We start from the raw sequence: 27,449 nt of genomic DNA on the forward strand, positions 1-27,449 counted from the left end.
TCTGTCGATTCCGTGTCAGTTGCAGCAAGAAATTTGCCTTTCATGGAATTGACCAGTCCCCGGGTTACCAAAAGCGATGCAGCATGTTCTCTTTTCGCTAGATACTCCAACTGTGGCATTCCCATACCTCCGTTCTTTAATGGTAATGACATAAGCTCTCGGTGTATAGGAGATACTGGACAGCCAAATATAGTTGGAATAAGCTCATGAGTAATTATTTTGTCAAGAGGGCCCATATAAGAGCTGATATCTAGTGTCCTCATAAAATATGTAAATTTGTGGCGGACACCATGCGTAAAACAAGCGTAGGCTGCCTGAGGCTGTGATATGGCAAACTGTACTAACTTTTTTAGCATATCACTCCACTCAACTATAAGGTTGTTAATGTAGGTATCCTTGAATTCAGGAGTCCCCAGCACAGCTCCTAAATGTCTTTGGCCATCTATTCTGATATCTATATTGCATTCGGAAAATATTTCCTGAGCTGAATGTAAATGTTCAGGATTTTTCAGGATTAAGCAAGATTTCTCCTGGTTCACGAAGTAGCCATACTTAAGTCCTTCTTCAATGATATCTTTCCACCAGCCTAAAAGTGCGTGAAGAGTACCCACTCCTGTGGCGTCATCTGCTAACCATACTTGTGCCACTTTTTCGTGATCTTCTAATTTCCGTAGTACTGGTAAAGTTGCAATGGCAAAGAGCGACATTGCCAGGTTATCGCCCTGGGTTGTACCCTCCCGACTTGGGATTTCAGCTCCCCCAACAAATAGCCGGCAAGGTTTCCGGTACATGTTGATTGCAATCAAGCTTAACTCCGGGCATAGTACTCTCACGTTGTGTAAGAGAGCTTGTCTGTTAACAGAATTAAAAGCGTTACTGGCGTCAACTAAAATCACCGCTTCCGCAGATTCTGTTTCGAATTGCTCCCGGATGTAATGCACTGCAGCTTCCGATCCACTTTTCAGTCCTGTACAACCTGCAGTGGTCCAGCGGCAACTTGGATGGCTGTTTTCAATTCCCAACTCAAACATTTTCCCACTATTCGTCTAATATATATAAAGGTCTCCCCAATTCCTATTGGCCTCACCCCTGGGCACTTGTTAAGCGGTATGAGTCTACTGTTAACGTAAGAGTCTAACAGATCAGGATTATACGGTTTTGATGCGATCAACCTTGCAAACTTAGCAATCTCATCTCTCAGTTTCTTTCCTTCGTCTTTAAAATTCTTATGCGTCAAAATGAATCTAAAAAAATCAGCATCAGTTTGTGATGGTCCAGCAGACCCGTTACTGTTAGTAAATTTTGCCGCCCTAAATACCATTGTTTCATCTATATTATAAAACAACGATTCTTCTATTTCTTCAATTAGTCCAAAAAGTAAACTATTCTCCACTATAGGCATTGGTTCTGGATGCTTCTTCAATAGCTGGTCCATAGTCTCTGTAGACATTTCTAGTATTCCTTTATTATCGTTATCACACAACATGCGCACCGCAGAGCTGACTTTCCCTTCAAACATGAGGTTGGCAAATGTTCTCGCACAATCTTTTTCTTGCTTCCGAGAGCTCCTCGCTAGTTGTCGCTGTATAGTTCTTGCTTCCCTCATGAGTGCAGAAATATTCCCATGCCTCCATGATTCTCGTTATTTGCTACAAGAGAAATGTCATTTAATTTTAAGGACGCGAGAAGAATTTGGACTTCTCGAACTACATTAGTATTACAATTACATACATTTCTTTTGTGTGAATCATCCGGACAATTATATCAAAAGAGGAAGGGATTGATATCGTTATTATGGAACCAAAAAATCGTATTTACATAATTTACTAAATGAAAAGTTATAATTGATTGAAAATACAGATTTTTATAAATTTTCATTAAAATTTCAATATAATAATCCGATTACCGATATAAAATTATTTGTCTTAGTGACTGTGGTTGTAGAAACAGCAGACTGTTCAGAATTATCATTCACCCGATCGACGTAGCATCAACTATTTAATATTTTTCTGGTCACTCTTCTTACATCTAGTGACCTCTAGACCGGGAGATTTATGGAAATTTAACAGTTTTTATTTCTCTATCACATGATTGTTTTCTTATTCTATCGCTGATGATCGTACATTTGCCTCTGGGAACTTGGTTGAATACCAAATTAAAAGAAAAATTTGCTAACTGTTTCAGTAATCAGTGTTAGTTTTTTACTTATTGTCACAAAAATTGTCATTGAAGTTAAACTAGTTTTTTCGATATATTCAGAAGATATTGTTAATCAAAAGCATCACAATTAGAAGCATACATATTTTCACACTTATATTAAAAGATGAAAATGAATGTAATCGTGAATCGGCGACCTCAATTTCAAAATATAGTCTGAATCTAAAATACTATACTGAAAACTATGCAAATACGATTATTGAAGTGCATGTATTCAGAGGCGCAGCCTCTACTCTGATACACAGTTATCTTGTATCGTATTCAGCTGTTTCATTCTTCGGGACTCATCGCCTCCTCCGCCCGAATTAAATGATGCCCAAGCCCCAATGTGACTAAAATGATGGATGCACAAATTTGTCCTGAACCAATGCATCTATTTCTAATCTGAATCATCTTCATACTCGAGCAGTTCATCTCTCTCAGTGGGATCCCTGTGAATGGCCGATGAACGCAATTTTTTTCCTCTACTTGATTTTCTAATTCCAGGTGGGGCCGGGCGTGCCGAAGTTCGCTTTGAGACCTGTCCGGTCGATGGTTCCGAAACATCATCGTTTCTATAGTGACTGGAAAATATTCCACTTTTAACTGAAACTCTTTCAGTTCCAAGACTGCTTAACGAAGAATCTTGTGATAATGATATGTTGTGTCTAGAACCCGAGTTAGTTGTACCACTTGGACCACTACTATCATCTGCAATCGCTTTGTTCACAAGTTCCTCGAATTCTTTATGTTTATGGAACTCATAGATGTCATTTTCTTAATCTCATTTCTCATACTTTTTAAACTTTGGTTGCTTTTCATCTGATCGATTTTAATTGCTTTCAAAGTTTTTCGCCACCTGAAAATGAAAGAATAACAGAATTTGGCAGACTAAAAGTAAATGTGCAAAGGATCGAATATCCGGATTCTAGCCTTAAACTTAAAGTCGTTCAAGTGTGTTTAGTTGTATACTCGCCCCCAAAAATGTAACAAATTTTTACAGCTGAAAGCTGTGAACTTACTGCACTGCAGTGAACACTATGAATACTGCCGCACAAAGGAGAGCGATAGCGGCAACAGTCAGGGTAACCACGTCGGTCGACGCAGTCTTTTTTTCGTCTCTACCTCGCTCTACTTCAATCTTATCATCCCCAGTAGCAGTGGCTACTGCCTTGAATACAGGATATTCTTGATTGGAGCTTTTTTCGTTAACGTTCTCCTTGTTAACAGTATCAGTACTGATAATCTTTTCAGCATCAGGAGATAAGTTGGTTCTTCCTATTCCAACGTGCCCAAAACTGGGATTACCAGCCTGCTCTAGTCGCTCCTGCTCTTTAGGCGGTTCATCATCGTCCAGATCAAGCGTATGCCAGGTCCCTCGTTTACGTTCGATCACTGAATCTAGAAGCTTCGGTGTGTCAGGTAGGACAGGGTAGTTAAGATCATTATCAGTGATGACTTCCTCATTTTGATTATCAAGATCTGTCTTTTGTTCAAGACCAGCTAACTCTTTCTTCAGGGCTTCGTTTTCGACTTTGAGCTGAGCTAGCTCCTCGAGATAAATTTCGTCGTGGTTGGAAACCTTTGAAACGGAAGTTTTGTCACTGTCTGTGCCCAGTAATTTGTGTGTAGGGGCATGACTCTTCAAGTTCTTTGCATCCATTTCTTCAAGTTTGTTTTTGTAAGTCTCGAGAATAAACGTATCACTTTCAATGAACTCATCACTTTGAGGAGATACCGCGGATCTTCGTAATAACGGTACTGAAATGAGCCTTTGTTGTTGATTGGTAATGAGAAATGTGACATCAAAGCTCTACTTATAGTAATAATATCCTAATATAGCTTGTTTTATGACCTTGTGATCAAGAAATGACGGTGTTTGTTTGTTGGATGATCATTGCACTAATCGTCAGGATCTAAAAAGGAGTAATAATGAGCCGTGACTAACTTTTTTGCAAATGGTTAGCACTAAGAGTCTGCCATCATTGCTAAATAGTAATAGTCATTAGGCGTTTATCATTAACAAACCTCACATTATAAATATTTCGACGCTTTTTCGATCTTGTTTGATAATATTACCGTGAACTGGTTGATTTCAACGGATAGCTGCATATTTTGGTAAGATCGGAGTGCAAAATAACCCACCAACTGAATTTAATGGGTCTTGGGCGAGTCAGACCCGCAAAACCTAATTGATGCGACCTAGAGTGACTATCAAAAGCGGCTGCCGATTATTGTTTCTATGCTTTGAAGTTTGAAAATTACCTGTTCTGACGAGACCAAGATCCAAAAAGCAGAGCAATATAAACGCCAAGCGACCAGCTAGATTGGGTTGTTTTGATAACATCGATCCGTGGTAGTAGTGCTTTAAAATATTAGCAGCTTGAAAGTAAACGAATAATATTGAAAAACAAGAAATATTGCGCATGTGCAATAGCGCGCGATTTGAAAAGATCATACGTTGTTACCAAGGCAACGGCGTCCTGCGCGTGTGATCGATACCAAATCTAATTCTTGCAGTTCATTTTTATAGCAGTTTACACATATGTCAACCTTAAAACAAGTGCATTATGTGGTCTACAACATGAATAAGGCGCATTTGACATGATCAAGCTAGTTTTAGATTGATCATTTTTAAGTGATTCTAAGTTTGCTTTATTGTTTGGCAATAGCCGATTAACGTTTTTCATATCGCTTATCAAATATCAGTTATCGTTGCCAATGAAGCCAAACATAAACAATTCAATGCTATGTCTTTTGTTAACTTCCTCTCCTTGCATAATCAAAGTAAGCGAAGCTTTTTGGATATTTAATAATAGCCTTTAATTTGACCTAGGACCGGGTCATCAAAGCCAAACAATTAAAGCAATTTTCCTTTAAGTCGGGCCCTGGCAGGTTAGATTATGTGACTATTAAAGTATTAGCTGACCTTTAGTCTGAAGTCTGACTGAAGACGGTTCAATAGATCCTTACCACGTGACCGCCCCACAAAGGTCCAAAGTCCGCTCTCTCTGGAAGTGCAGGAGGGCTATGGACAATCACATGACAGGACGTTCTGGCGCCTGATTGGCTCATGGCTTTGGTCCCTGACGTGGTGATTGGCTGACACTAGGATCAAAGTACAATTATACATGCTTGTATTTCATTGCACTGGTGCACACTATTAGTAGAGCACTAGAACCCTTGTTCAGGGTAAATTTGTCATGGCTGCCATTCTAATAACCATTTAAAATATTGCCTTGTTGTAGTCTTTCGTTTACACCTTGTTGTAATTGTAATACTAATAAACTGAAATTAATCTTCTACATATTTCATGCTTCTTGTTTCTCCTCACTGGTCTTTGCGTTATTTCACCACAAATCAATTTTCTCTGGGAATAAACGTAGCATACAATGGAATCTTATATTCAGAATCTGTCCGGAATTTTCGTTCATTATCAATACAATCGGCAAATGGACCAGCTTCTCTCTCGTCTCAACTTGCAACTGGACCGGATATCAAGGAGGGATGTTTTCTGGCAACTTCCCCGAACTACCAATTCTCCTGATCTAGATGGATCGCATTGCTAATTTTTTGTTTCCTCCTTTTGACAGGATCGGCATTCTTTATTTTACTTACTTAACTTACTACTCTGATTTACTCCCTGATAAAGTTTGTCATAGTTTGGCGCCACTGAATCGCTTGATCACCCGCCAACAAGGCCAATGACCATTGGAAGTGATGATTTGCAAAGATTTAGGTCGGTAACGCCAAAAAATCTTCATATTGTTTGTTTTATTCATTTTCTTTATTGCCGTTGCCAACGAAGTACCAGGCCATACCATTTAATAAAATCGCCCACTGTGAGGGTGGTTTTGATTTTTGATGTTCAGCTTTGGTTCAATGTTATTTACAGATCATCTAGATAATCAAAGTGAAACCCAAGCTTTCCATTTTCATCTTGAGCAGTTTGATTGTTGATGTTTATTGTTTATCCTGTCTTCGACTGCACTGATGAGGTAATATTTCAAACCATTTTTGACCAATCATTGATATGGACTTAAGATACACTGCTTGTATCCCCGGAAGTACAACGGTATAGGAAACTTTTGACATATTGGGGACCATTTCAAACCGTCTTAGTTTGGTGCTTAGCTACCCAAGTCACACGTGATACGTCTGTTTAATCTCGTGATACAGTTAGCCCGCTGTTATTGGTTAAACTCATACTTGTGTGATACTTAACTCTTTCTAGGCACGGGACGTGGACCGCGGTAAAACACTGCGTTTAGAGCTAATTCAGTAATTTCATTAGCTGGTTTATAGTGTTTTGCATCGAATGCTTTAAATTTCGCAGATTCTAAAATCTTGATCAAAATAGATTAAGATATAGTGGTCCTTTTTTTTCTCTTTTTTGTCGTACGAAAAACTGCAGGAGTATCGTTAGTTTTGAAAATGCAACCAATGCCAGACCCGCAACTTAATAAATAAACCTGCTTCTTGAACTAATTCCAAGCCATAAAGCTTGAGGTTAGAGTTAGACTAGATGAACCCGGATGTAACTCCACTTCTATTTTGGTTCGGCAAAATTTTGGCATGACTTTTCCTTTGAAGTTAGAGGCTGGACCAGTGGAACTATCCGTTCAAGCACTCCGCCACAGAGATCAAGCCAGTTTATTTGACGGGTGCAACTCGCCGCTACATAAAACCTCCTGTTTAGCAGCCGCAATACTGAGCAGTAGTAAAAGTAAACTTCCTGTTGGTTGTACTATGGGTGCAGCTGTGAGGTGACAGGTGAACAAACAACCAGCTCTGAGAAACTTGGTACTGATCAACTTGCTTAGTTGCAAACTGTAGAGTTGGTGCCGTAACTAGGTCGCTTTTATATTTACCTTGTTGTTTGCTTTCACGGACTCGTGCGAAGCTTTATTTTCAAATCATCATGGTTCTAAGGTTTACATACGGTGCCTTATTAAAAGCTTGCTCTAGTCTGGTAACAAGACAGTTCGACAATGTTAAGATGTGGTTTCTACGGCTAACTCTATCGGTTGATTGTTTAAAGGAACGTTAGTCTATATTGTGTATGATCCAACTAAATAATAGAATAATGTGTAATAAAAATAAAAAACTGTTAGAATTTAATAACGCTCAAAAATGCATTTTGCTATTCGATTCGAGGATTTAATAGCTTCGGCTAATATAATATTTTAGCACGTTAACGTAAATACCCGAGTATGGCCTAACTAGTATGGATTATTGAAAAAATTCGCGTTCTTTTCGTGCATTTTCCAGACTTTATTCTTTTTGAATGAAGCTCTACCGGTTTCAATAAAAATTGGACAGAAGGGCCGGCCAAATAAGCGACGATATGGTATTTTGTTTGCTTAATTTCGAGTCTCGCTAGTGGGTCTGGATTTTCTTTGGTTTGAATGCTGTTTATAATGGAAGAGGGTGGGAAAAAGAGTTGTGAAATTAACAACGTGTTGAAATGTTTACTAGCCAGTGTTGGGTCAAGGTTTCCTGGCTATTATAGATGTGCTGAGCGATTTTGTGCGTGATGTTTATTATTGAGCTGGACCACAGACCAGTAGATAAATATATCTTCTTAACACAGCACGGTGTGTGCCACGTGAGGGATCACATCCATTATACTGAGCGGTGTCATGAATATTATAGGAATAATAAATAGGTATATCATTGTTTATATCTCCAATGATATAGTACAAGCAGCACCATCAGCAATGCCTCGTGTGCCTCCACTTCTATAATACTAGTGAACTGGGCCCTAGTCTAACCTGTCTGGCACTTGTCTACCGTCTGGTCGTAGTCTTCCACCTATACGTACCACCACACTATTAGTATTAATACTACTCGGCTACCAGTACCACTAGGGTATGAGTCATCCTAAAATAACTTGGTCCTTCCATGCACCCCTGGCCTCGTTCAGATCATGGCTGTCTTTTGTCCTCCCAGACCCTGACCAGGTTCAGATGATTGTTCTTTGTCCACCCTGACCCAAGCCTCACAACTCTCTGTTGTACAAGAACATTTTCCTCCGTTAATATCATTGGGGGAAATGAGAACGCACAATAAGCTCACCCTCATCGTACCCTATCAGAACGTCTCTCGTTTGTCTCAGTTCGGCAGAATACATGGCAGGTGTATCACAGCTAGTCGGGCTGTAATGACCCACCAATTCATTAATGGAGTTCATCCTTACTTCACCACAATAACGTGTTTCGCTGAGTGGGAGGAGGCAGCTGCACCTCTAATTGTATTGTCCTCCTCCCGCAGGGCAGATTGGGAACCTACCCCGACATTATCCACACAAATTATTATCCTTGTGTCATATCTCCATCCCTCACAGTGATATCACAGTGATATTACTTTCGGCAGGGATATGCTGTCATACTCCATCAACGACTTCTAATCAACGACGGCATAAATAATGCGATCCTCGTCCTTTATAATTGAGATCGATTTTAATGATCTCGGTTTAATAATAATATGACACCACTTAGAGCTTCTCATCATGTCTGACAGCATAAGAGCAGCTCTGTAAATGTAGAGACGAGCTCTCAGCTCTTCAGACATTCGTTTAGAGACTTGTTAGAAGTATATTACCTGTAGCTAGTTCAGCCTTGTCGCTCAATAAAACGAAAAAGCTTAGGTTTCAGAGCAAAATAAGTTTTTTTTGTTGTTTTGCGGAGTACGGCGCGGCTCACCAGATCGTGCGATGCTTAGTCGCTGTGTATTGTTGTGCTGCAAGCAAATGACCAAGGGATATCTCTAATCGACACGATAAATGCGATGGATAAAGTAATGTTGTCTTATAGTTATATGTTGAAATGCCTCTGCCGTATGCTCATACAAATGGAAGCCATGCATTTTGGGTCGTTATGATAATAATATTTTTGTACCACAGCTGCAGAATTTTGTTTATCGACCTAAAATTGGTCCTGTCTAGACATTTGATAAAATATTCTGAAGCTGTTGATGCCCTTCAATCCTTCATTCCATGGTAATATTGATGAGCTGCCAAAGTTCGGTCAAACCACCCTGGCCAGAAGCCTCTCTGACTGAAGGCCTCCGTCTCGTCATTACTCATTGAACATCAATATTTCTGGTCGGCAAAATTTTTGTTCTTAATTTCTTGACTCAAAATTTCAAGGCAGTAATTTATCAGAAATATTTCTTAGTAGAATTATTTTTCCGAACAATTGCATCTTATTATAAAAACGGTGTTAGTAGACAGGTTGATTATTTCCGTGACATTTAATCTAAAATCCAGACGTTCGGTTGACAGGGCTAACTCGGGTGTTAATTCTCGAGATGGTTACTGGCAGACAATCTTGATGTTTGACTCCACGTGTTAAATTCCTTCACTGTAACTGTTTGTGCACGTGCAACACTGTCGCTATTTGAGCACGTGCTATTTATCCTTGTTTAAATAGGGCAGCAAAGAGCGGCACTGATACAGTGGTACCAATACTATTAGTACCATTGGGACGATAGACCTCGATTCCTCGTACAAAAAGTTCAGTGGTGTAACGTTTCCTGTTGCCCCCCCCCCCCCCCCCGCTGAAAAAAGCGCCCCCCTGTTGGCGCCCCCTCCCTTTTGGAGCCCCTCCCTAAAATTGAACAAATTAGATGATTTTAGAGGATGCAACGGTAAAATCTCTAAAAAAGTGTGTTTCTAGAGCAAAACGCGCAGTTTTGCTAGTACCGTAGTTAAGTTTTTCGTAATTGTCCCACTTTCAAACGACGATTTGGCGCCCCCCCCCCCCTAAGATTGCGCCCCCCCCCCCCCGCACAGTCGGCGGGGCCCTTCGTTACGCCACTGAGCAATTTATGTAATGGCTTTGTCGTCAACATTATTTGGTCAAGTTTAATCCCAGCCTCTGGCGTTATACTTATATTTCTGCTCGAGGTTGTCAGGACGGAAATTCATAATTCCAAATAACTTATTTGTTATTCTGTTCCGTTGCTAGGAAACATATTTTAAATACATAAACAGAAAAGAGAAGTTTCGAAATCTCGGATTTTGGACGGTATGTTATACGTAAATATTAGCATTGCAAAGGGATAGTTTTATAGATCAGTGCAAGGAAAGCGCTGGACTGATGGTCTGTACCTTAGCCTACGACTAATGCGTCTATACGCGTAAGAAGTGGCACTCATAGATTTATCATATTTCCCTCTTGCATTAGTGAGTTTCACGCATTTTATCGGGTCCGAAAGTTAATTAAACGCTCTTTGTGCTGTCTAGAAAAACAATTAAACTTTAATTGTGTTGCAGCTAACTCGGTAAGAATAAATCGGTCTGCTTAGACACCTAGAACTCTTGTTCAGTGAATGGAAACTCCTGCCCTTGCTTCTTCTTGCAGAGTTAGGGTTACATTTATGAAAAGGTAAGTTTTGTTTGATCATTCGTATTCCAAGGTATAGGAGCTCATTCGTATTCCAAGGTATAGGAGGTCATGGATCCTATTTACCACACCCTAAAACTAGTTTCTATTTCGCCCAATTTTAATATTTTGTGTACCCTGAATGCTGATTACGTATGACTCGCATCAATATTGAAGTGCTGGATGCAGGGGTGTAGGAAGAGGGGGGGGGGCAGGGGGGCAGGGGGCGACTCGTTCTGGCTCCACCTCCGGACCTTTGCTTATTTGATTATAGTAACACTTCATGACTGATATGATTGTTCTTCTATTTACATATGATGTAACTTCTGCCGTGTGTGATTCGCCTTTTGATCCATCATTCGAACTTAATCTTTGGGTCTAAGTTCCATAAGACAATGTGCCGTAAGTTATTTAACAAATTAAGCTATTTAACAAAGTTATTCAACAAAATTATTTGGGAGGTTTGCCAAGAATCCAAAAAAGATTCTCTTGCACGTCGATAATACCCTAACTCTAGATATTGTGATTCGTATTTTTTGACATGACATTTATCAATTACAGTTTTGAATTTTAATGTTCGGGTACGTTGTCAATAACCCAATAATGGTCTATTTGCTATGCTAAATTTAAAGGTTTCCGATCTCCGCAGACTTGACAATACTCTGTCCTCTCCTCCATGCAAATAGAGCCAACATTGTCGATCCTAGTGAGTGAATGTTACATGCCATTCACTGGGTGTCACAGGAACCACATTAATTCATGGCACATTTTCCTGCTTTAAGGGTTCTTCCGCCTTGAAGCGGCGTATGTTTTGTTATCTAATGAATTTGTGATCTACTTTGTGATCAACTTGCCATTGAGTGACCGATGAACCGTCAACTGTGAAAGTAACCATACATCAGGATCGTGCCTAGCGCTAACTGGTCGTATACAATATAAGTGGTCGCTATTAGTTTTGTAAGACTTTATTAAGCTACTGTAGTCTGTAAGCTGGTACAGATAAAACATATAATGTAGCAACTGTCTGCAGTGCTGGTTACAGATTCTCATCCAAAAGCTATCAGCAACCATGCCCACATGGTCGTCGTCGTGGATCCTGAACAATAACCAGTTCTAGTCGGAACATGTCCGGGTCTGTGACGACTAATTCAGTTTCCCAGATGAGTGATGCAAGGCACGTGCCGGGCTTACGTCCGGTCCGACTATGATCATTTCAACAGATGTCACTAAACAGATCTTAAATATTCCCTCCCAAAAACATTCTTTACCCGTTTAACCTGTTAAAATGAAAAACTTAATCTACGCAAGGATTTTTGGCGATGATCTAAGATCGCGTAGTTTATCAAGGAACATGAAGAAGTGTGCTGAAGTGGTATGTGACATCGGCAGTAACTGCCTAGCTGCCATTTTGCCATAAAACTACAATCCACCAACCTATGTTTCACCCTTACTCCTCAGTTGGAACGTATCACGAAGGGAATTAGATATAAGCTGTTGAGAGCCCTTGCTCACGTTAATATGGCTTTCCCAGACGCGGCCCTAGGGTGGATGTGATTCCAAGTCGCAAGACAAGTAGGGTTTCTTCTGATTCTCCTCCACCAACTAAGAGTGCAGTTCGTTACATATCAGGAGCACGAGAAGAGTAGAGCCGTCTGTAAACGGTGATGAGATAAAAACTTACGTTTTACAAGTGGTAGGAGTGCCGTCTCGGGGAAGTTGGAGGAGGGTTAGGGTGTCAGGACACTGTACATCCACCTCATTAACGTCAAAATATGTACACTAATGCATATAGGAGCCCACTTAATGCATATTTTATGCAAAGGACGAACTAGGGGATGTACGCGTCAAAAAATCAAACCAGTCATGAAAACGTGTTTGTGCGTTGAGGTTGTATCGTATATATTTCCTAACTGAGAGCTCTGAATACTCGACATAGTGCCAAATTTTAGATTACTACTCCTCAACTTTACTTTTTGGGTTCGTCCAGTTCGGTTTTATTGCCATCTGTTTTTCCACAGAGCTCTAGAGGTTGATATTTCTACAGCGTCTGAATGTTTAGCAGTCAATGCTCAGTTGTAAAGTTTGGGCTAGATGGAACACTGAATCCTTTACGTAATAGACGACAGATTCAGTGCAGACTCAAGGTTACAGGCCCATCGTCTTAACTGACCTTGTCTTCGTCTCTAATCCTGTCTCCATTACTGAACTTGTCTCTATTACCGAGCTTGTCTCTATTACTGAACTTGTTTCTATTACTGAACTTGTTTCTATTACTGAACTTGTCTCCATAACTGAACTTGTCTCTGTTACTGAGATTGTCTCAATAACTGAACTTGTCTCTGTTACTGAACTTGTCTCCATTACTGACCTTGTCCCCTAAACTAATTATGTACGTCTTAAGGAGAGATCAGAGACGTCGTAATTCTTGTTATCTATGATAATTATTTCTGAAGGAGTAGAATCAATTATCTTAACACCCCTTCACAAACTGACCTCCGATCATAAACAGTGCATATTTTCTATACTATTTAATATTTGTCCAGCTTCTTGAGTGAAGTAGACCAGGACGGAGACACCTCCACCTGTCTACTCATAGAGAGCTGCTAGGGTCTGAAACCCCCACCATTACAACTCCCACTTGTTCCATAAGTTGATCCTATCTGGGATCACGTGGTCATTCCAGACTTGAGTACCCCGCGGGAACCCCAATTTAGGGTGCCATCCGTGGCTGTAAACCCTTATAGTGGTGCTTATGGAGGGCAGCTCGACTTCTAGCAGACCTCCCTTCAGTTACTGCAGTCTAGCTTAATGAAAATTGGTCATACGGCAGATGTTTCACGATAATTTAGATTATTCTCAATAGCTGCCCTAGAGGACGAATTGTTATATTCTATATGGAAGGAGGGCTTTCCTTTATCGCACACATTTTGTTGTAGATTTTGCTGGTTTGTGTTACCTAATGAAAATCTTGTTGCGGCCATTTTACGACGAATTCAAAATATTCTCATCACTGTTTGTGGGAGTTTCTTTCCGTTTTACCTTTGCTCTAATGAAAGAAATTACCCGAAAGTCTGGATCATTTTGGTCGAACGAGTTGGTTAAGTAGCGATTTTTCATCTATTAGTAATAGAAAAATGAAAATCTGTTACGGCCATTTTACGACGAATTCAAAATATTCTCATCACTGTTTGTGGGAGTTTCTTTCCGTTTTACCTTTGCTCTAATGAGACAAATTACCCGAAAGTCTGGATCATTTTGGTCGAAAGAGTTGGTTAAGTAGCGATTTTTCATCTATTAGTAATAGAAAAAGCCCAAAATATGCTGAGGAATAAACCAAGCTGTATAAGCCTAAGTGACTCTATAGTCTATAAATTAGTATAATGGCTTGTATGCCGTCTACGTAAGCTTACCCCGTCTTAGACAACTCATAACATCAAGTGATTTAGATCTGCTAAATTCTCAACTTCGACCAAATTTTCAGTCCGGCGTCGGGAAATTTCTGCCGATATGCACAATGATCTGTGATGTTCTTACTTCTTAGTCACTTAGTCAATATTAAATAAAGTTTGCTGGTAATTATTTACACAACAAAAGCTCTACACATTCTAACCCTTACTTAAATTTCAATCCTTGTCCAAATCCAAAAGATGTTATGTGATTACGTTTCATTTGTTTGATTCATAAAATATGTTCATTGCAGGAAGGGTTAAGGTTAGGTCAGTAGGACCCTTCCCAGGATGATATAAGATATTTCGTCAACAGTTTGTGCAGTCATAGAATGAACAGTGCTAATCTATATATTAGAGCCTCATTATATCGATGGTATTTACGAGTGTTAATAGATTAATTTCCACTGCCAATTCTTTTCCACCCCTCCTGACGAGGTCAGGCTGTACCTACAGCCAAATATCATGTCATGTTCGTTAAATTCAGCCAATCGAGGTTCAAACCCAAAGTTAGTGGACGAATGACTATAACGGTTATCGGGTATTATATCAGAAGCTCCGAACGTACGGTTCATTTTATCAAATACAGTCCCAGCCTCAGTGATCTATTTATCATGAGGTATATTATCCGTTTTGAAAGGTCCATTGTGCGATGTCCGTTCTGTGAACTTGGCTGTAATTTGTTCCAATCTGGTCCTCTCTTAGAGTGAGAACGTTTCTGATCTGTTCGAAATCAGTAGCCGTAACACAAACCCATTGCAACGAACTTTGTACGCCAACCATAGGAACGTGATTTCATCATTTGAGTTCATGAATTCACATGGAAAATTTTATACTCGCACGGAGTTTAAATTCCTTGTTCTATTTTCGAGGTTTATCCATGTACATATTTGATGAGGAGACATCCTTGTCAGGTCATTGATTGAATAGGAAAAACCTATGACTACTCTATTTGTTTAGATTGGCTATCAACCAGGGTTATTCAAACTAATCGGATCATGAAAATGAAGGGGCCCTAGGTAATCGGATCACATTTTAGACTAGGTTCGGGCACATTCGATTGAATCACCGGAGGGGAGAAAATACGAGCATATGGCTTCATCACTATAACCCTAACAGCAGCAGAGAGAAGGTAGCATAACTCGATTTGAAAATAATAGAAATCGCATTACAAATGCGACTAGCCGAGCATTTCAGGTCCAAAAGAAAGGCTGAAGATGTCGAATCGGGGGAATAGGGGGCCCCCTTTCACCCATCTGTTAGCTACTAAAGAGCTGGTGGACGGGAAAATATTCTCTAGCCCCCGGATCTCTCTCAGGTGGCTCTGAGGCTAGCTGAGCGACCCAGTTCATTAGGTTCTCTTAATTCAAATAACCTTGTGCCTATTGTTTTGCGAGTCCACCTCTGGACTTTTTACTGAACACGTGGTCCCGCCGGTCACGTGTACCCCAAATTATAAATACCGTCTACAAATTGGGAGGCCGTTTGACACGGATTGGTCGGGGTAGGAGAGATTTGTTATAGTCTTGACTCCTCCAGCCCACTATCTGCCGGGCTCTGTCTCCTCTGTTTAAAACTTAACACTGCGCAGTTTCAAGTTTCTCCGCCAATGTTGTGCTCACTCTTAAACGCTTGCTGTGAGTGTATGTGCCCAGTGTGTATCAACTTTTGTAGACGAATTAGTTTCGGGCGGCAGTTTGTGGCTTCTTCATCCCCCTACTTCGACCCGTTCCCCATGTCTCCCACTCCATGGCCGTTTAACCCGTCTCACATTTCGACAGGGTGACTCCAGTCAGCTCAACACAGACCATTTTAATTTCGCCTGCTTGATCAAATCGATAACAATTCAACTCTCCGCGTCAGCATTTTGGCCGTTGATTATTTTCCGTTCCCTGGCAGACAGGAATTTGTTGTGATTTATATTGATTGTTATCTTGCTGCTGTACTAATTAAGTAGGTAGGGTGCTACTCTTAGCACTCCTAAGTCTGCACCGCACACCCTTAGTCATGTATCAAGTTCCCTCCGTTACTGGATTCCTGTTATGGCAGTTGGAAAATACAACGATATCATACCCATGTATAGTAAAAATAATTATGTTCTCCAATTTATTTTAATCTGGTGTATTAACTCATGAACGTCTTTCTTCCCCTAAGTTTTAATAGTTTTGCTTACCTCATATTATGAGTGAAAACTTTTAAAAGGGATTAAGTTTGAATATGTCGAAGTTCTGAATTGTTAAACGTTGCAGCTTATGCCGTATGGCGAACTTTTGGAAAACTGTTTCGCCATATTTTTTAAAATCAAGCAAATATTCCCATATCATTATCCATTAATTCATTGTCGCCATTTCTACGACGGACGTGATCGCATGTAGTTTCAACTCACCAAACTCTGTGTTCTACTTGCTGCAGCAGCTGTTCGCGGTCTAGCTACCTGCATTTCGAATTGCCGGACCGGAGAGAGCCGCCTATTGTCGAGCTAACTCGCCCCAAGTAAGCTGCCTTATTGAAGCATGGTAGAAGGCTGGCTCTGTAACTAATGATCCGGATGATTAATAGCGACATGATCAGACTTCAGAATATACCACCATTATTAGATTATCCCTCATCGTATGTCGCTGAATTTACAGGGGCGCTCTCGGGGGTCATGTGCCCAACAACAGGTGGGACACATGTACGAGATAAAATTAGAGGGCCTGATAGCATGAGAGGAGAGGGCTCCCAGAGCCTGGGGTCCCCTCACCTAGTTTACATGAGACGCTACTGGTCCTTCACCCAAGTTCGTAGTAATCGCATTAGATGGGCCGGTCGCTCTGAAAATAAGTGTATATGTGTAGGTGTCAGGGTGTATATCTATGTGAGGCACATATTATTCTGGGCCCCAGGAGGGTATACTGTAATACTATATTTTAATGCAGGACAACCCGAGAGAGAGAGAGAGAGATGCACCTGGTCAAGCTCCGTTGCTACCGTCAGACCCCGCTCTACTGACTCTCTTTGTGTATTGGACCCTACCACCTGTCTTTTACCGTGCTAGATTTAGCCCTCTCGCGGTCTCGCGTAAACCTATTTGGGCGGTATTACCACGGATTCTGTGATAGCTGAGTGTTTTCTGTTTTCTTTCACAAAACGTTCTCTGTGACCAGGCCGGTTGCCAGCTGAGCAGGAGATTAGTTTTGCCGGACAATTGGCGGGAGGTGGGGTCGGACAATGGACCGTAACAGGTGGTCCGCCTGTTTGACTAATTCGGCAGTTCGATCTTTAGTTGCTCGCTTTGTTCTAATCATCTCGACCGTTGTCAGATCATGTCAGATCCATCTCATATTTAGATCACTGGTTATTCGTCCCCTAAGCGACGGTATTAGCGTTATTAGTTAGGGAATAATGCAAAATGTCTGGGAAAAAATTTGCGACAAGCTGATTTTTACAGGAATGTGTTGTCCATAGTGTCAGGAACCACCCCAAAGAGTTTCCAATCTGGATCTGTTGAGCAAAAAAAGTTACAGCCAATTTTCTTCAGGCGCGTATGTCAGCCTGAGGACCGCACTTGAAAAACTTGTAACTATCGTAATAAAGACCCCCAGGAGCACCATTATATATATATTATATATATATTGTTCGTGTTATTCAGTTCTGTTAGAGAGGGCCAGGTTACACGGTCGACTGCGCATTAGAAAGTTACTTCTTTACCACGACACCGTCTGGACCGTGTAATCTAATTTGTTTCAGACCTGGCTGCTATCTCATGTGCCACGTACTTAATTTTGTGGGCCCAAACAATGCAGTGTTCATGACGCTTCCTGACACTTTCATTGTTCGGTGATTAAGAGTTGCCGGCTGCCGCCTTTCCTGAGCAATTTACTAAACTCCAGTGGTATTCCGCCGTGTCGCGGAGGCAGGACCCGTCTACTGTGGAGTGTAGCAGTATTTTGAATTGTAACAGTTTTTGTAATTACCTTCAGTAGTCTGTAGTCGACAAGAATTGTTTCAATTTGGATTTCTCTGACACCTTTGTTCGCTTGATGTGGATGTCTTACAACCAATGGTCTATGCTAATTCATGTTCGAGAAGGAATAATTCATGTTGTGTGATAATCACGTATTCCCCGCAGAACAGGGAAAGACCGACTCTTGTCGGTATTCCCCGACAATTATCCTTATTGCCTGACAAATTCAAGGGAAACCCACAAACTGCCCGTCTTTTCACCCACTCTCACACCTGAACCCATACTACTTTCCCATGTCTCCTGGAGCTAGCGCTAACACTAACCATTACATATTGTTACAGTATAATGTCATGAATGTTTTGTTGTGGTGCACGATTGTGGCGTCACTGTACACCACTGGATCTGGATACTACTCTCAGCCGATCTGCAATCCCACGCTGGGGTACTGCGCCAAGTTTTTCAACATGACCAAGCTGCCGAACAAGTTCAACGAGGATAGTTACGCTCGGGTCGTCAGTAAGTTGTTTTCTTTTTCAGTACGTGTTTCCTAGCCTTGAAACTCTACCCAATGTTATTATTTGTCCAAACTCTTGGTGGTCCCATGAGAAATCATTATTGGAATTTTAGTCACTATCCCAGTTATATAGTATCCCATTTACTGATCAGCCCCTCCCTTCAGAGATACAGATGCACTATGCAGACATAGCTACCAGCGAGTGCCACCCCTACGTTGACCTCATGATCTGCTCTACCCTCTTCCCTGCCTGTACCGGCGGCTACGATATCACCCTACCGTGTTACGACTTCTGCGAGGAGGTAAAAACATCTTGTGGTCCATTCATCAAGAAAGCCAGGATACCATGGCCGTTCTACTTCGAATGCCTTGATCTGCCGAGGAAAAAGAGGGGCAGGTTCTGCATAGACGAGAAGTTCACTCTGGCTGACCTGGAGAAGATAAAACCACCCAAACCTCCAGTTCAGCAAGTTGAGCAGGAAGAAGAGAAGAAGACGGACCCAGTGGTCGAAGACAGAGATCTCTCTATCTCCACCCCCTGGTCGGGAATCTACACCAATGATCCAGAAATCAAGAACTGGGGTCTCGAGCTGGTAACCACTCCTGTTGCTAGCAGGAAGGATATCAGAGAATACGAGGAGTGCTCCGAGCCGATACTCTTCTCGGTTTCTGAACAAAACACCACTCGAGTCTGGATCATGGCATGGTCAAGCATTGCACTCTCACTCTCCTTCGTCATGCTCTTCGTCGTGACATCACACGGAAAAGTCAACAAACCAGAGAATATCATCGTCATCATCTGCTTCTGTTTCCTCTTCCAAGCAGCCGGCTTCCTCCTGTCTGTCATGGTTCCCCAGTCCCCCTTCAAGTGTTCCATCGTGGAGAAGCCTGGAGACCCGATCTACTTGAAAACCAACAGTCCCTCTCCTACCTGCTACCTCACCTTCACTGCCACTTACTTCAGCGGACTAGCAGCTAATCTGTGGTGGGTGACCCTCAACCTCCTCTGGTTCCTGATGCTTGGGATGAACTGGAGCAGTGACGGCAGCATCTTCAAAGTGTTCCGGTACCTGCATCTTGTGATCGGTGGACTAGCTGGAGGTCTCACCATCACGATCCTGGCTGTTGGAGCAGTGGAGGGTGATGATCTATCCGGTGGGTGTATGGCCGGTGGAGTACACCCCGAGAACCTAGCAACCTACGATCTGACACCTAACTGTGTGCTCCTCAGTATAGGTGGGGTGGTCCTCCTCTGTGGAACTTACACTCTCGTCAAGATCTCCAGGATTGACGGCTACAGACTGACCCACGATATACCAGTTCAGCGCCTGAAGAACACAGCTATATTCTCCTACGGCTACCTTCTCATCTCTCTCATTAAAACACTCTGTCAGTTCTACGAACTAACCTACCGTTCAGATTGGTACAAAAACTGTGACCCTAACATCAAAACAAACTATACCAGCCTAGAGCTGAACAATCTCACTCACACAGACAATAGCACAGCAGGTATCCTCGACAACAATTCGTCTTGCGGGCCTGATGTGCGAATATTTATTACGAAATATACTTGTTATCTATTGTTACCTATTTTAGTTTCGTGTCATTTGAAGAACACTGTTAGTATTTTGGACATTATTAAACGGCTTGTACCGCTTGCAAAAGGGTACACTCACAGATCCGGAGAAACGAAAGTTTAAAATATATCCTTGTGTTTGGTTTTTTGTCTGCTTTAAATTTGAATGTTTTCATCAAATTTTAAAATTTGATCTACATTAGATCTGAATTATTCACGAATTATTATTGAAGGATTTATCGTTAAATACGCTTTGCTTATTTTAGCACCTACATCTTTATGAAAAAGAGAAAAGTGATCATCGAGCCAATGGACCAAAAAATTAAAGCGACGAGTCATGTTTATTGTAAAATGTCAAGTACGAATCAAAATACAAACACCAAAGGTCAATATTTTGACCGACGGCTGGTCAAAAAGCGGGTAACAAAAACGGTCCAGGAAATGGCTTATTAAATTAGCCGCGGCAGTATCGTCAATGTTTACAACCCGGTCTCAACTCTCAATGAATATTACTTATTGGCACGGACTCCACCGAGAGTGCGAAGTTCAACTGAAGCTGCAAACTTTTAGGGGATCAGTAATTCGATTCCGAACTCCAGAAACTCTGTTTGCCTTCAAATTTACCGGCAATCCAGTAATATGCACGTTCTTTCTCTCTCCCCTCCGTAACTGGACTATATTCAAAACGGTATCCGTATATTGAATATATATATATTGAATATTTCGCACATTACTTTTGTCACTCGTGAGGGTCCTTTATCAGTCCATTGAAGTGTCAGAAATGTATTGTTGATTGTAGTTTTAAGAAGCCGCGAACGCCGTCCAAAGACCATACTGCTATTGCTAATTCTCTAATTTGTGTTCTGCGCTACTCGCTCTCAGCTGTCTCCTCAACATGGAGGTAGAACAGGGTAAGTTGGCAAGTCGCCAAGTTCTAGACAAACGGTGCAATGTTAATATGCTGTTAATGTTTCAATTTGATGCCCATTATATGTCGATTATATTCAATCATTCGGTCATTTGTATTCGATTATCGATGTCTTTTCTTTCGTTATAAAAGAACTTTAGAAGTTTTAAAAGTGCACCTTTTGCATTTATGCACTGTATGCGTGCCTAACATGTTTTCTGCAACGTGGTAGTGCCACAACTTGTCTGTCGTACCTTATGTGGATTGTGCTGGTTGATACTTGAGTACTTGGTGATAGATCATGAAATGGCAGTGAAGCTTGTGATCTTTCAGATTGTAGAATGGGATTTCAGATAAAGCGGGTAAAGTCTAAAATTCTGTTAAATGATTTTAGACAACAACATCTAAATCTTAGTCTTATCGTGATATTAATGATGAATCCAAACTTATCATGTTCTTCCAGACGACCAAAGGGGCTGTGACCGACTACTTCATCCAATCAGATCCAGCTCCAACATCTTTTCCAAAGTACACAAACGTAAGCTTTTCCTAACCCTTCCCCGGCCTTAGGATTCTTACCTGATGTGTGAACGATCCAGTTGGTAGGATAGATGATGATGCAAGCATTGAATCATGGTTTGTTTCAGTAAATTCAATGTCGCACAAAAAGGAACTCAACTCTTGCCGGAAACTCAGTCTATCGTGTAATATCAACTCTGATTTGTCTCCAAAATGGGAATAATAATAATAAACTTGCAGAAGTTGCACAAGATTATTTCTCACGCTGATCACTAGAACTCTCGTGATGATTTGTTACGATTTCGGTGAAGTTGACGTTCAAATTTATCAATACAGACTGATTGGGTTTCCAATTGTTTTCCGACTTTACGGTTACCTAATCAAGTGTTAACTGGGTGAAGAATGAAGACGTCGGACAGCCGATCAAGGTGGTGAGGTCCCTACATGTCCACAATACTAAATATGTAGAGTGCTCCGGTCCGTCTTCTTGGCTGGGACTTGATGACAATCTCGCAGCCAAGTGCGGCACGCATTCGGGAATAGCTCTCCCTCAAAACTCCATTCAAAACTACATTTTGAATTACATTAAAAAAACTGAAAAGGATGACGGTAACCATGGGTGACGTTTATTTTTTCTTATGAAATCGAGGTACGAACCGGCTGTAGAGAGCACAATAAGGGCCGCAAAATTTATATAATTACTAAATTTGAACACGCCTTGTGAAGTAGGTATTCTCTAATTTGGCTAACCTGGCAAACCTAGTCGATACATAGTGCAGCTTATTCAACAAGGAATTAAGCATTAAGGGTGGGAGGGTACATGCAAACAAAGCTTCAGTTGATTTTTACTTGAAACCCAGACTTTGATGCTGCTTACTTTAAAATCTAATAATTATTTAGAATGTACGCCTCCCTTGAAACATGTAGTATGAAATCCCCGCTTAAATTTAGGATTTCATTAGCTTTTTTAGCATCATGAAACTAATTGACGATCTTAAATCTAAGTTTCCTCTTTGTTTAGACGCTGAATCACCTGATCTCATTTGGTGTCAAGTGACTGACATGCTTGTGCCCTGTATTATTTGAGGCTTTTCGATCCACCACGATTCAAATTCGTTACTAAAACCGGTTGCTTAATTCTTCATACAAAGTGACTTAGTTACTTTAGTAGCTCTTACATGGCTAATTTCCAAATCTAATGGTCCTTTTACTCTCCTACTCCATCAAGTGGTTACCGTCATCTATCGATGGTGAATTTTATTTAAATTATTATTTTTATTAATTAGTGATGTCAGTTCCAAGCGGGAACAATTCAAATCCTTAAATCAAATTTTAAAACCACTTTTAATGCCGCTGGAGTGCGTATTATTGCAAATAAGTTTTTAAGTCCACTCAAAAAAACTGAAAACATTTGGTCTTAATGAATTTCAAATTGCTAAGGGACCAGTCGCTACTGCTAGTCTTTCAAAGTTCTGAACGACCTGAAGGCCAGGAAAATGTTGCCAGAGACAAAATAGATCAGTATACACACCGGAATTTTCTCAACATTTAAAAGATATTTTCAAGAGATATTGCTAATGACAATGGAAGATATTGTATCATAGTGGGAATAAAAATGTTGCCTATTATTATACCCGAATACCAGATTTATCAAGAATTCTACGAATTCAACTTAATTGCTTCTAGTTTCTACCCCACGAGTTGTTAGCAGCAGTAATGTAACATATTATTACATAATATATAACTTGTTAGAAGCTACAAACACTTGTTCAACACTGTTGATGTGTTAATATATAACACTGTAAAAAGTAAAGATCATAATTAGTTTCAATAATAACTTGACTTACTGACTGGTAACTGTGCTTCATTTTTCAGACTTATAAATTTATATCTACCGAGACTTTGGCAAATGTGAGCTCTAACAATATCATATCGGCATTTACATTTTTCGAAACGTTTCTTACATTTTTTAACATCCGGCAATGATATAAACTAAAATTACTGAGTATCAAGCAAAGTGCTTGAATTAGTGGAACCAAATCGAAATAAGCTGCGCAAGAAGCATTAAGTATGCAAAAGTTCTTTGAAGCACACGTAATTTTTTGGCTTAACTCCAGCTTACCGCGTTTTACTGACACATTTCATATGTTTTACACCTGTGCACCAGGCACCTACTTATTTTGACCTTTTTGACGCCTCCGGTGACGGTCATGTCATGCTTTCCAACACACAGCTTTAATAATAATACAGCATTTTTTGCAGATTCGGAGTTAAGAGATAATTTTAACGTCTATGAGGCGGTTAGTTGTGCGGGTTCCTTGAAGACAAGATCCCAAAATAAAACAGCACCAACGATGTCGACCGACTCAGGTATAAACTTACATAATATATTATAGAGTGATCTATTTAAAAACAGCTTTTCAAATGTTCAATTTTTGTATCAAATTAAGGAAAAAAATTTTACAATCTTAGAATGTTACCCGCTACGAAAGTTTATTTCCCTGCTTCCAGGTTACAGTGAGGGAAATGATCAGAAGCTGATGAGACCTCGCTCAGTTCCCTGAATAGGCAGAATTCAGCAGCATCTAGCACCGGATCTGTATTTAGCACGGGGTCTCATGGTTAGTAACACTTTAAGTTGTTAAAATAAATTAAAATAAATTATCTCTCCGAATCACTTAATCAGTTTTGGCTTTTGATGTGCTATATGGCTCTATTGCTAGTTTGCTTTCAAACTATGTTGTGATATGATTACAAATCTAATCCTAAGAACTTGGAATTATCAATTACATTTCAAAATATAGTACTATAGTACTATGGCAAAGCCTATTTCATGAATTCGAAATGAAATTAAAGCAAGATATTGGCTCGTTTATATTAGGAATACTAAGGACTATGTGCATTGTGTAAGGGCTGTGTTCCTCCTATTCCGGATTGATCTGCATTTTTCATCTCCTTTATTCTTCGTATCGAGAAATATCGAAATTTCTTCTAAGTTGAACCGTCTCCTTCTGATACAAAATCCAGTCTGAGGGAGCCAAATTCTCCGTTAGCTTGGCCAGCTGTTCTGGTTAGCTGAAGACTTGAGTCCTTTTTACACTGACTGTTCAATGTTGGACAAAAAGAACTTACTCTAAAAGCGTCCTTCCGTGGATCTTGATTCCCGGACCTTCTGTTGAAAGATACCAATTGATGGATCAGTATTCTACACCACTGTCTGTCTGTTTGGTTTCAATAACTCTCCTCACCATTCTCGTATGTCGGACCAAGGGAAACAAGAACTCTTCAAAAGAAGGTAAACAGTGGTAAAACTGTAGTGTATAAATAATGCAGGTTAAAACAGTGGGCACTGTCAAGATCCGGTCAATAGCCAGTCTATAGCCGGACGAGAACCGCTCTACAACCGTTAAAACCTCTATCTTTAAACTGGCTTCTTACCGGTTAGCCACCTACTCGAAAGCGGTCACTTACTGCCTACATACCGACTACAATATTGAGCTCACTTGAGCTGTAGTCTGAGAATTTCTAACCAGCCTCGCAGGGCCTCTGCCAAGTTCTTAATCGGTTCTAAATCGATTCTAAACTGTTTCTTGACCGACTCTAGAGCGGTGGTCGGTGTTTTTCGTAATTCCCTATCGACAACATGCTGTTTAAAATGACGTCCACCCAGTCGTGAGTCCAATTTGTGGAACTTTTCTGGGTTCTAATAACAGTCACAGAGTCTGCTAGCTGCATGCTTATAACACTACATGAAACTTTCGGAAAGTTGTTCACTTTTAGTTGGGCGTATGTTTCTTTAGTGAGCTATTACATTAAAATCACTCAGCACACAATCAAATTTGTTTCGTATATAATTTTTTTAATTTTGATTTCTTTACTCGCAGCACATTGATAAAGTATCAGTTTGAACGTGATGTAGTATAACGTTGGGTGAAACCCCTTAAATTGCAAAAATTGCAAAAATGCATTTAAAAGGAAATATCCTGTACAGGAACTGAAGAGAATCATGACAGCGAGAAGAATGATCAGTTTGTGAGCTCCACAGAGCGATTCAGAGCCACACAGCATACATCATCATCAGGTGAGGTTTAGGCCGGTCTATATTTAGTACATTGTACATTGTACATTGTACTCGAGTGTACTCACGAAATGATCAGCTGTCGAGCGTGTATTTTATTGTGTTTGTTTTGTTTCTCTGTAGAATATTAGATCAATTATCGAGTTAGAAGCTTTTATATTAGACCTTTTAAGAGTTTAGAGTTCAGTAGACCTAGGAGTTTTGCTATTTTCTGCAGTTTGTTGATACATATCTCCTTGGTGTTTACCATTTACCCCTAGTTGCTCATAATGTATATGACTGTCTCAGGACTGAGACTCGGTTCGTGCCCTGACTGTGCCCCAATTGTGCCCCAATTGTGCCCCAACATCGCAATATTACCCAATTACCGACTATTGTACTTGTACTCTGTGTGATAATAAGCTCTCTCGAGCGTGTATTCTCTGTTCTTTGTAGCTTCTTTAGATTATTAGCGCATTTATTGAATTATAAGCTTATGTCTGAGAAATTTCTGGGAGTGTTGATTTCAGAAAAACTCGGAGTTTGCCGAACCTTCAGAGAGTAATGAAGCTAAACGCCCTGCTATATTATCTGCAGTCTGCTAGATATATATCTTGCTTTTACTTCTGGACCTTCTAATAAAAGCTGTTTACAGAGAAGTTGATTAGACAGCTGAGTAGACAGATTAATATTGCAAGTTCTAGCCGCGTGTGTTTGACAAAATAGACATTTAACTCCTACTTCCTTTGAAGACTTTAACTGAGTCTGCTTGAAGTCCGACATCCTGTCACAACTTTGTTTCTTTGTCTTGAATATCTTAAATAGTTCCGTAGTGAATCTTAATCATTATAATTCCTTGATCGTACGTTAATTCTCGGAATTACTGTCTGATCAAGTTAGGTGGTTTCTTAAATTATTATTATTTATAACTTATTATAAGTTATAACTTATTATAAGTTCCTTGAATACAATTTAATGCTCTATTGGGAAATAATGCACATCGGTTTATGCATTACATGGGCTTCATAAAAACCAGACTAACTGCAAGGCGTAACATTTGGGCGTATGCCATAAATAGACCTAACCGGTTTCTAGCGGCACTTTTAAAATAATAATGCAGCATCAATCATGATCAGGAACCTAGTTACCGTACACCACATTTTCATGTAATTTCATGTAATATTATAGGGCGATTTCAAATTCACGTAAAATGCTTTGAAACTGCTTATTAAGCTGTCAAATTGTCAATAAATGAGCTTCCATTAAATCTACATGATGGAAATACAAATCTTACACTTGCATTTAGTGGAAGCATCCTATTTTTGGATGGCAAAATATCCTCCGAGCTAATTACCATGCCGGATCGGTTGCTTCCTCAAACTCTGTGTCCACTTTCACTGAAACCTCCTCGTTAACTCTCGTTATCGAGAAATTGTAGCTGCGACTATTATCATTATGTGCTATGCTGTAAATATTTTTTCGTCTGTTTTATTTTATGTTTAATCCATGGAGGAGGAAAGTTGTGATGATTTTTCGTGGAGCTGTTCGGAAAGTTGCGAGAAAATTACAGTAATGGAGATAATTGCGGATCAGTCGGATGATGACTTCGATTTAATTGATGATATCGAATTAATTGAGATTGAAGAAGTCGCTCCGGTTGCTAATCAGCCACGATACCTGCCTCTGGGTAATTCCATTCAGTTTTAAAACATTTCCTTGTTTTCCACATTAGCAAATTCAACTTGTAAATTTTCTTTTGTCGTGGAATTCTGTTAAAAACTGTTGGTTTCAGATGCTTCAGCTTGTGAAGAAGTATTTGACGAATTTACCCCAACCATCGAGGAACGCACCCCAACCTCCAACCATTCTGACAAGGACATGACGTCATCAAGGAAATCATC

At 40.3% G+C, this 27,449-nt stretch overlaps 3 protein-coding genes across 5 annotated transcripts in view; 2 read left to right on the plus strand and 1 right to left on the minus strand.

The window, feature by feature from the left end:
• Positions 1-2,251: 2,251 nt before the first annotated feature.
• On the minus strand, positions 2,252-4,611 carry LOC134812817 (uncharacterized). Its single transcript, XM_063820391.1, has 3 exons — positions 4,462-4,611; positions 3,219-3,957; positions 2,252-3,055 (listed from the first exon to the last, which is right to left on the minus strand). The coding sequence occupies exons 1-3, from the start codon at positions 4,541-4,543 to the stop codon at positions 2,923-2,925; spliced, it is 954 nt and encodes a 317-aa protein (XP_063676461.1). The 5' UTR covers positions 4,544-4,611; the 3' UTR covers positions 2,252-2,922.
• Positions 4,612-9,715: 5,104 nt separating this feature from the next.
• LOC134812866 (uncharacterized) overlaps positions 9,716-27,449 on the plus strand; it is a 912,489-nt gene continuing 894,755 nt past the window's right edge. The window contains exon 1 of the mRNA XM_063820452.1: positions 9,716-9,917. The gene's annotated coding sequence lies outside the window, so the exon portion shown is untranslated. The remainder of the gene's footprint in view (positions 9,918-27,449) is intronic.
• LOC134812868 (frizzled-8-like) lies at positions 18,306-27,426 on the plus strand. Of its 3 annotated transcripts, XR_010159970.1 has the most exons (7): positions 18,306-18,491; positions 18,655-20,976; positions 21,436-21,510; positions 23,754-23,861; positions 24,003-24,112; positions 25,483-25,572; positions 27,341-27,426. XR_010159970.1 is itself a non-coding variant. In XM_063820455.1 (2 exons), the coding sequence occupies exons 1-2, from the start codon at positions 18,326-18,328 to the stop codon at positions 20,187-20,189; spliced, it is 1,701 nt and encodes a 566-aa protein (XP_063676525.1). In that variant the 5' UTR covers positions 18,306-18,325; the 3' UTR covers positions 20,190-20,997. The 3 variants fall into 3 exon arrangements, 1 of the variants encoding a protein (XP_063676525.1); XR_010159969.1 differs by lacking the exon at positions 21,436-21,510; XM_063820455.1 differs by lacking the exons at positions 21,436-21,510; positions 23,754-23,861; positions 24,003-24,112; positions 25,483-25,572; positions 27,341-27,426 and having other exon boundaries at positions 18,655-20,997.

The sequence above is a fragment of the Bolinopsis microptera genome, chromosome 3, assembly GCF_026151205.1.
Source record: "Bolinopsis microptera isolate Bmic1 chromosome 3, MBARI_Bmic_1.0, whole genome shotgun sequence".
In the NCBI taxonomy this organism is placed as follows: domain Eukaryota; kingdom Metazoa; phylum Ctenophora; class Tentaculata; order Lobata; family Bolinopsidae; genus Bolinopsis; species Bolinopsis microptera.

Excerpts from the sequence above, each read along its gene's own strand:
- LOC134812868 (XM_063820455.1), top strand. The coding sequence starts at position 18,326 with ATGAATGTTTTGTTGTGGTGCACGATTGTGGCGTCACTGTACACCACT. Across the intron at positions 18,492-18,654 it reads TAGTTACGCTCGGGTCGTCA|AGATACAGATGCACTATGCA; the intron begins GTAAGTTGTTTT and ends CCCTCCCTTCAG.
- LOC134812817 (XM_063820391.1), bottom strand. The coding sequence starts at position 4,543 with ATGTTATCAAAACAACCCAATCTAGCTGGTCGCTTGGCGTTTATATTG. Across the intron at positions 3,958-4,461 it reads TCTTGGTCTCGTCAGAACAG|TACCGTTATTACGAAGATCC; the intron begins GTAATTTTCAAA and ends GGCTCATTTCAG. Across the intron at positions 3,056-3,218 it reads ATAGTGTTCACTGCAGTGCA|GTGGCGAAAAACTTTGAAAG; the intron begins GTAAGTTCACAG and ends TTTCATTTTCAG.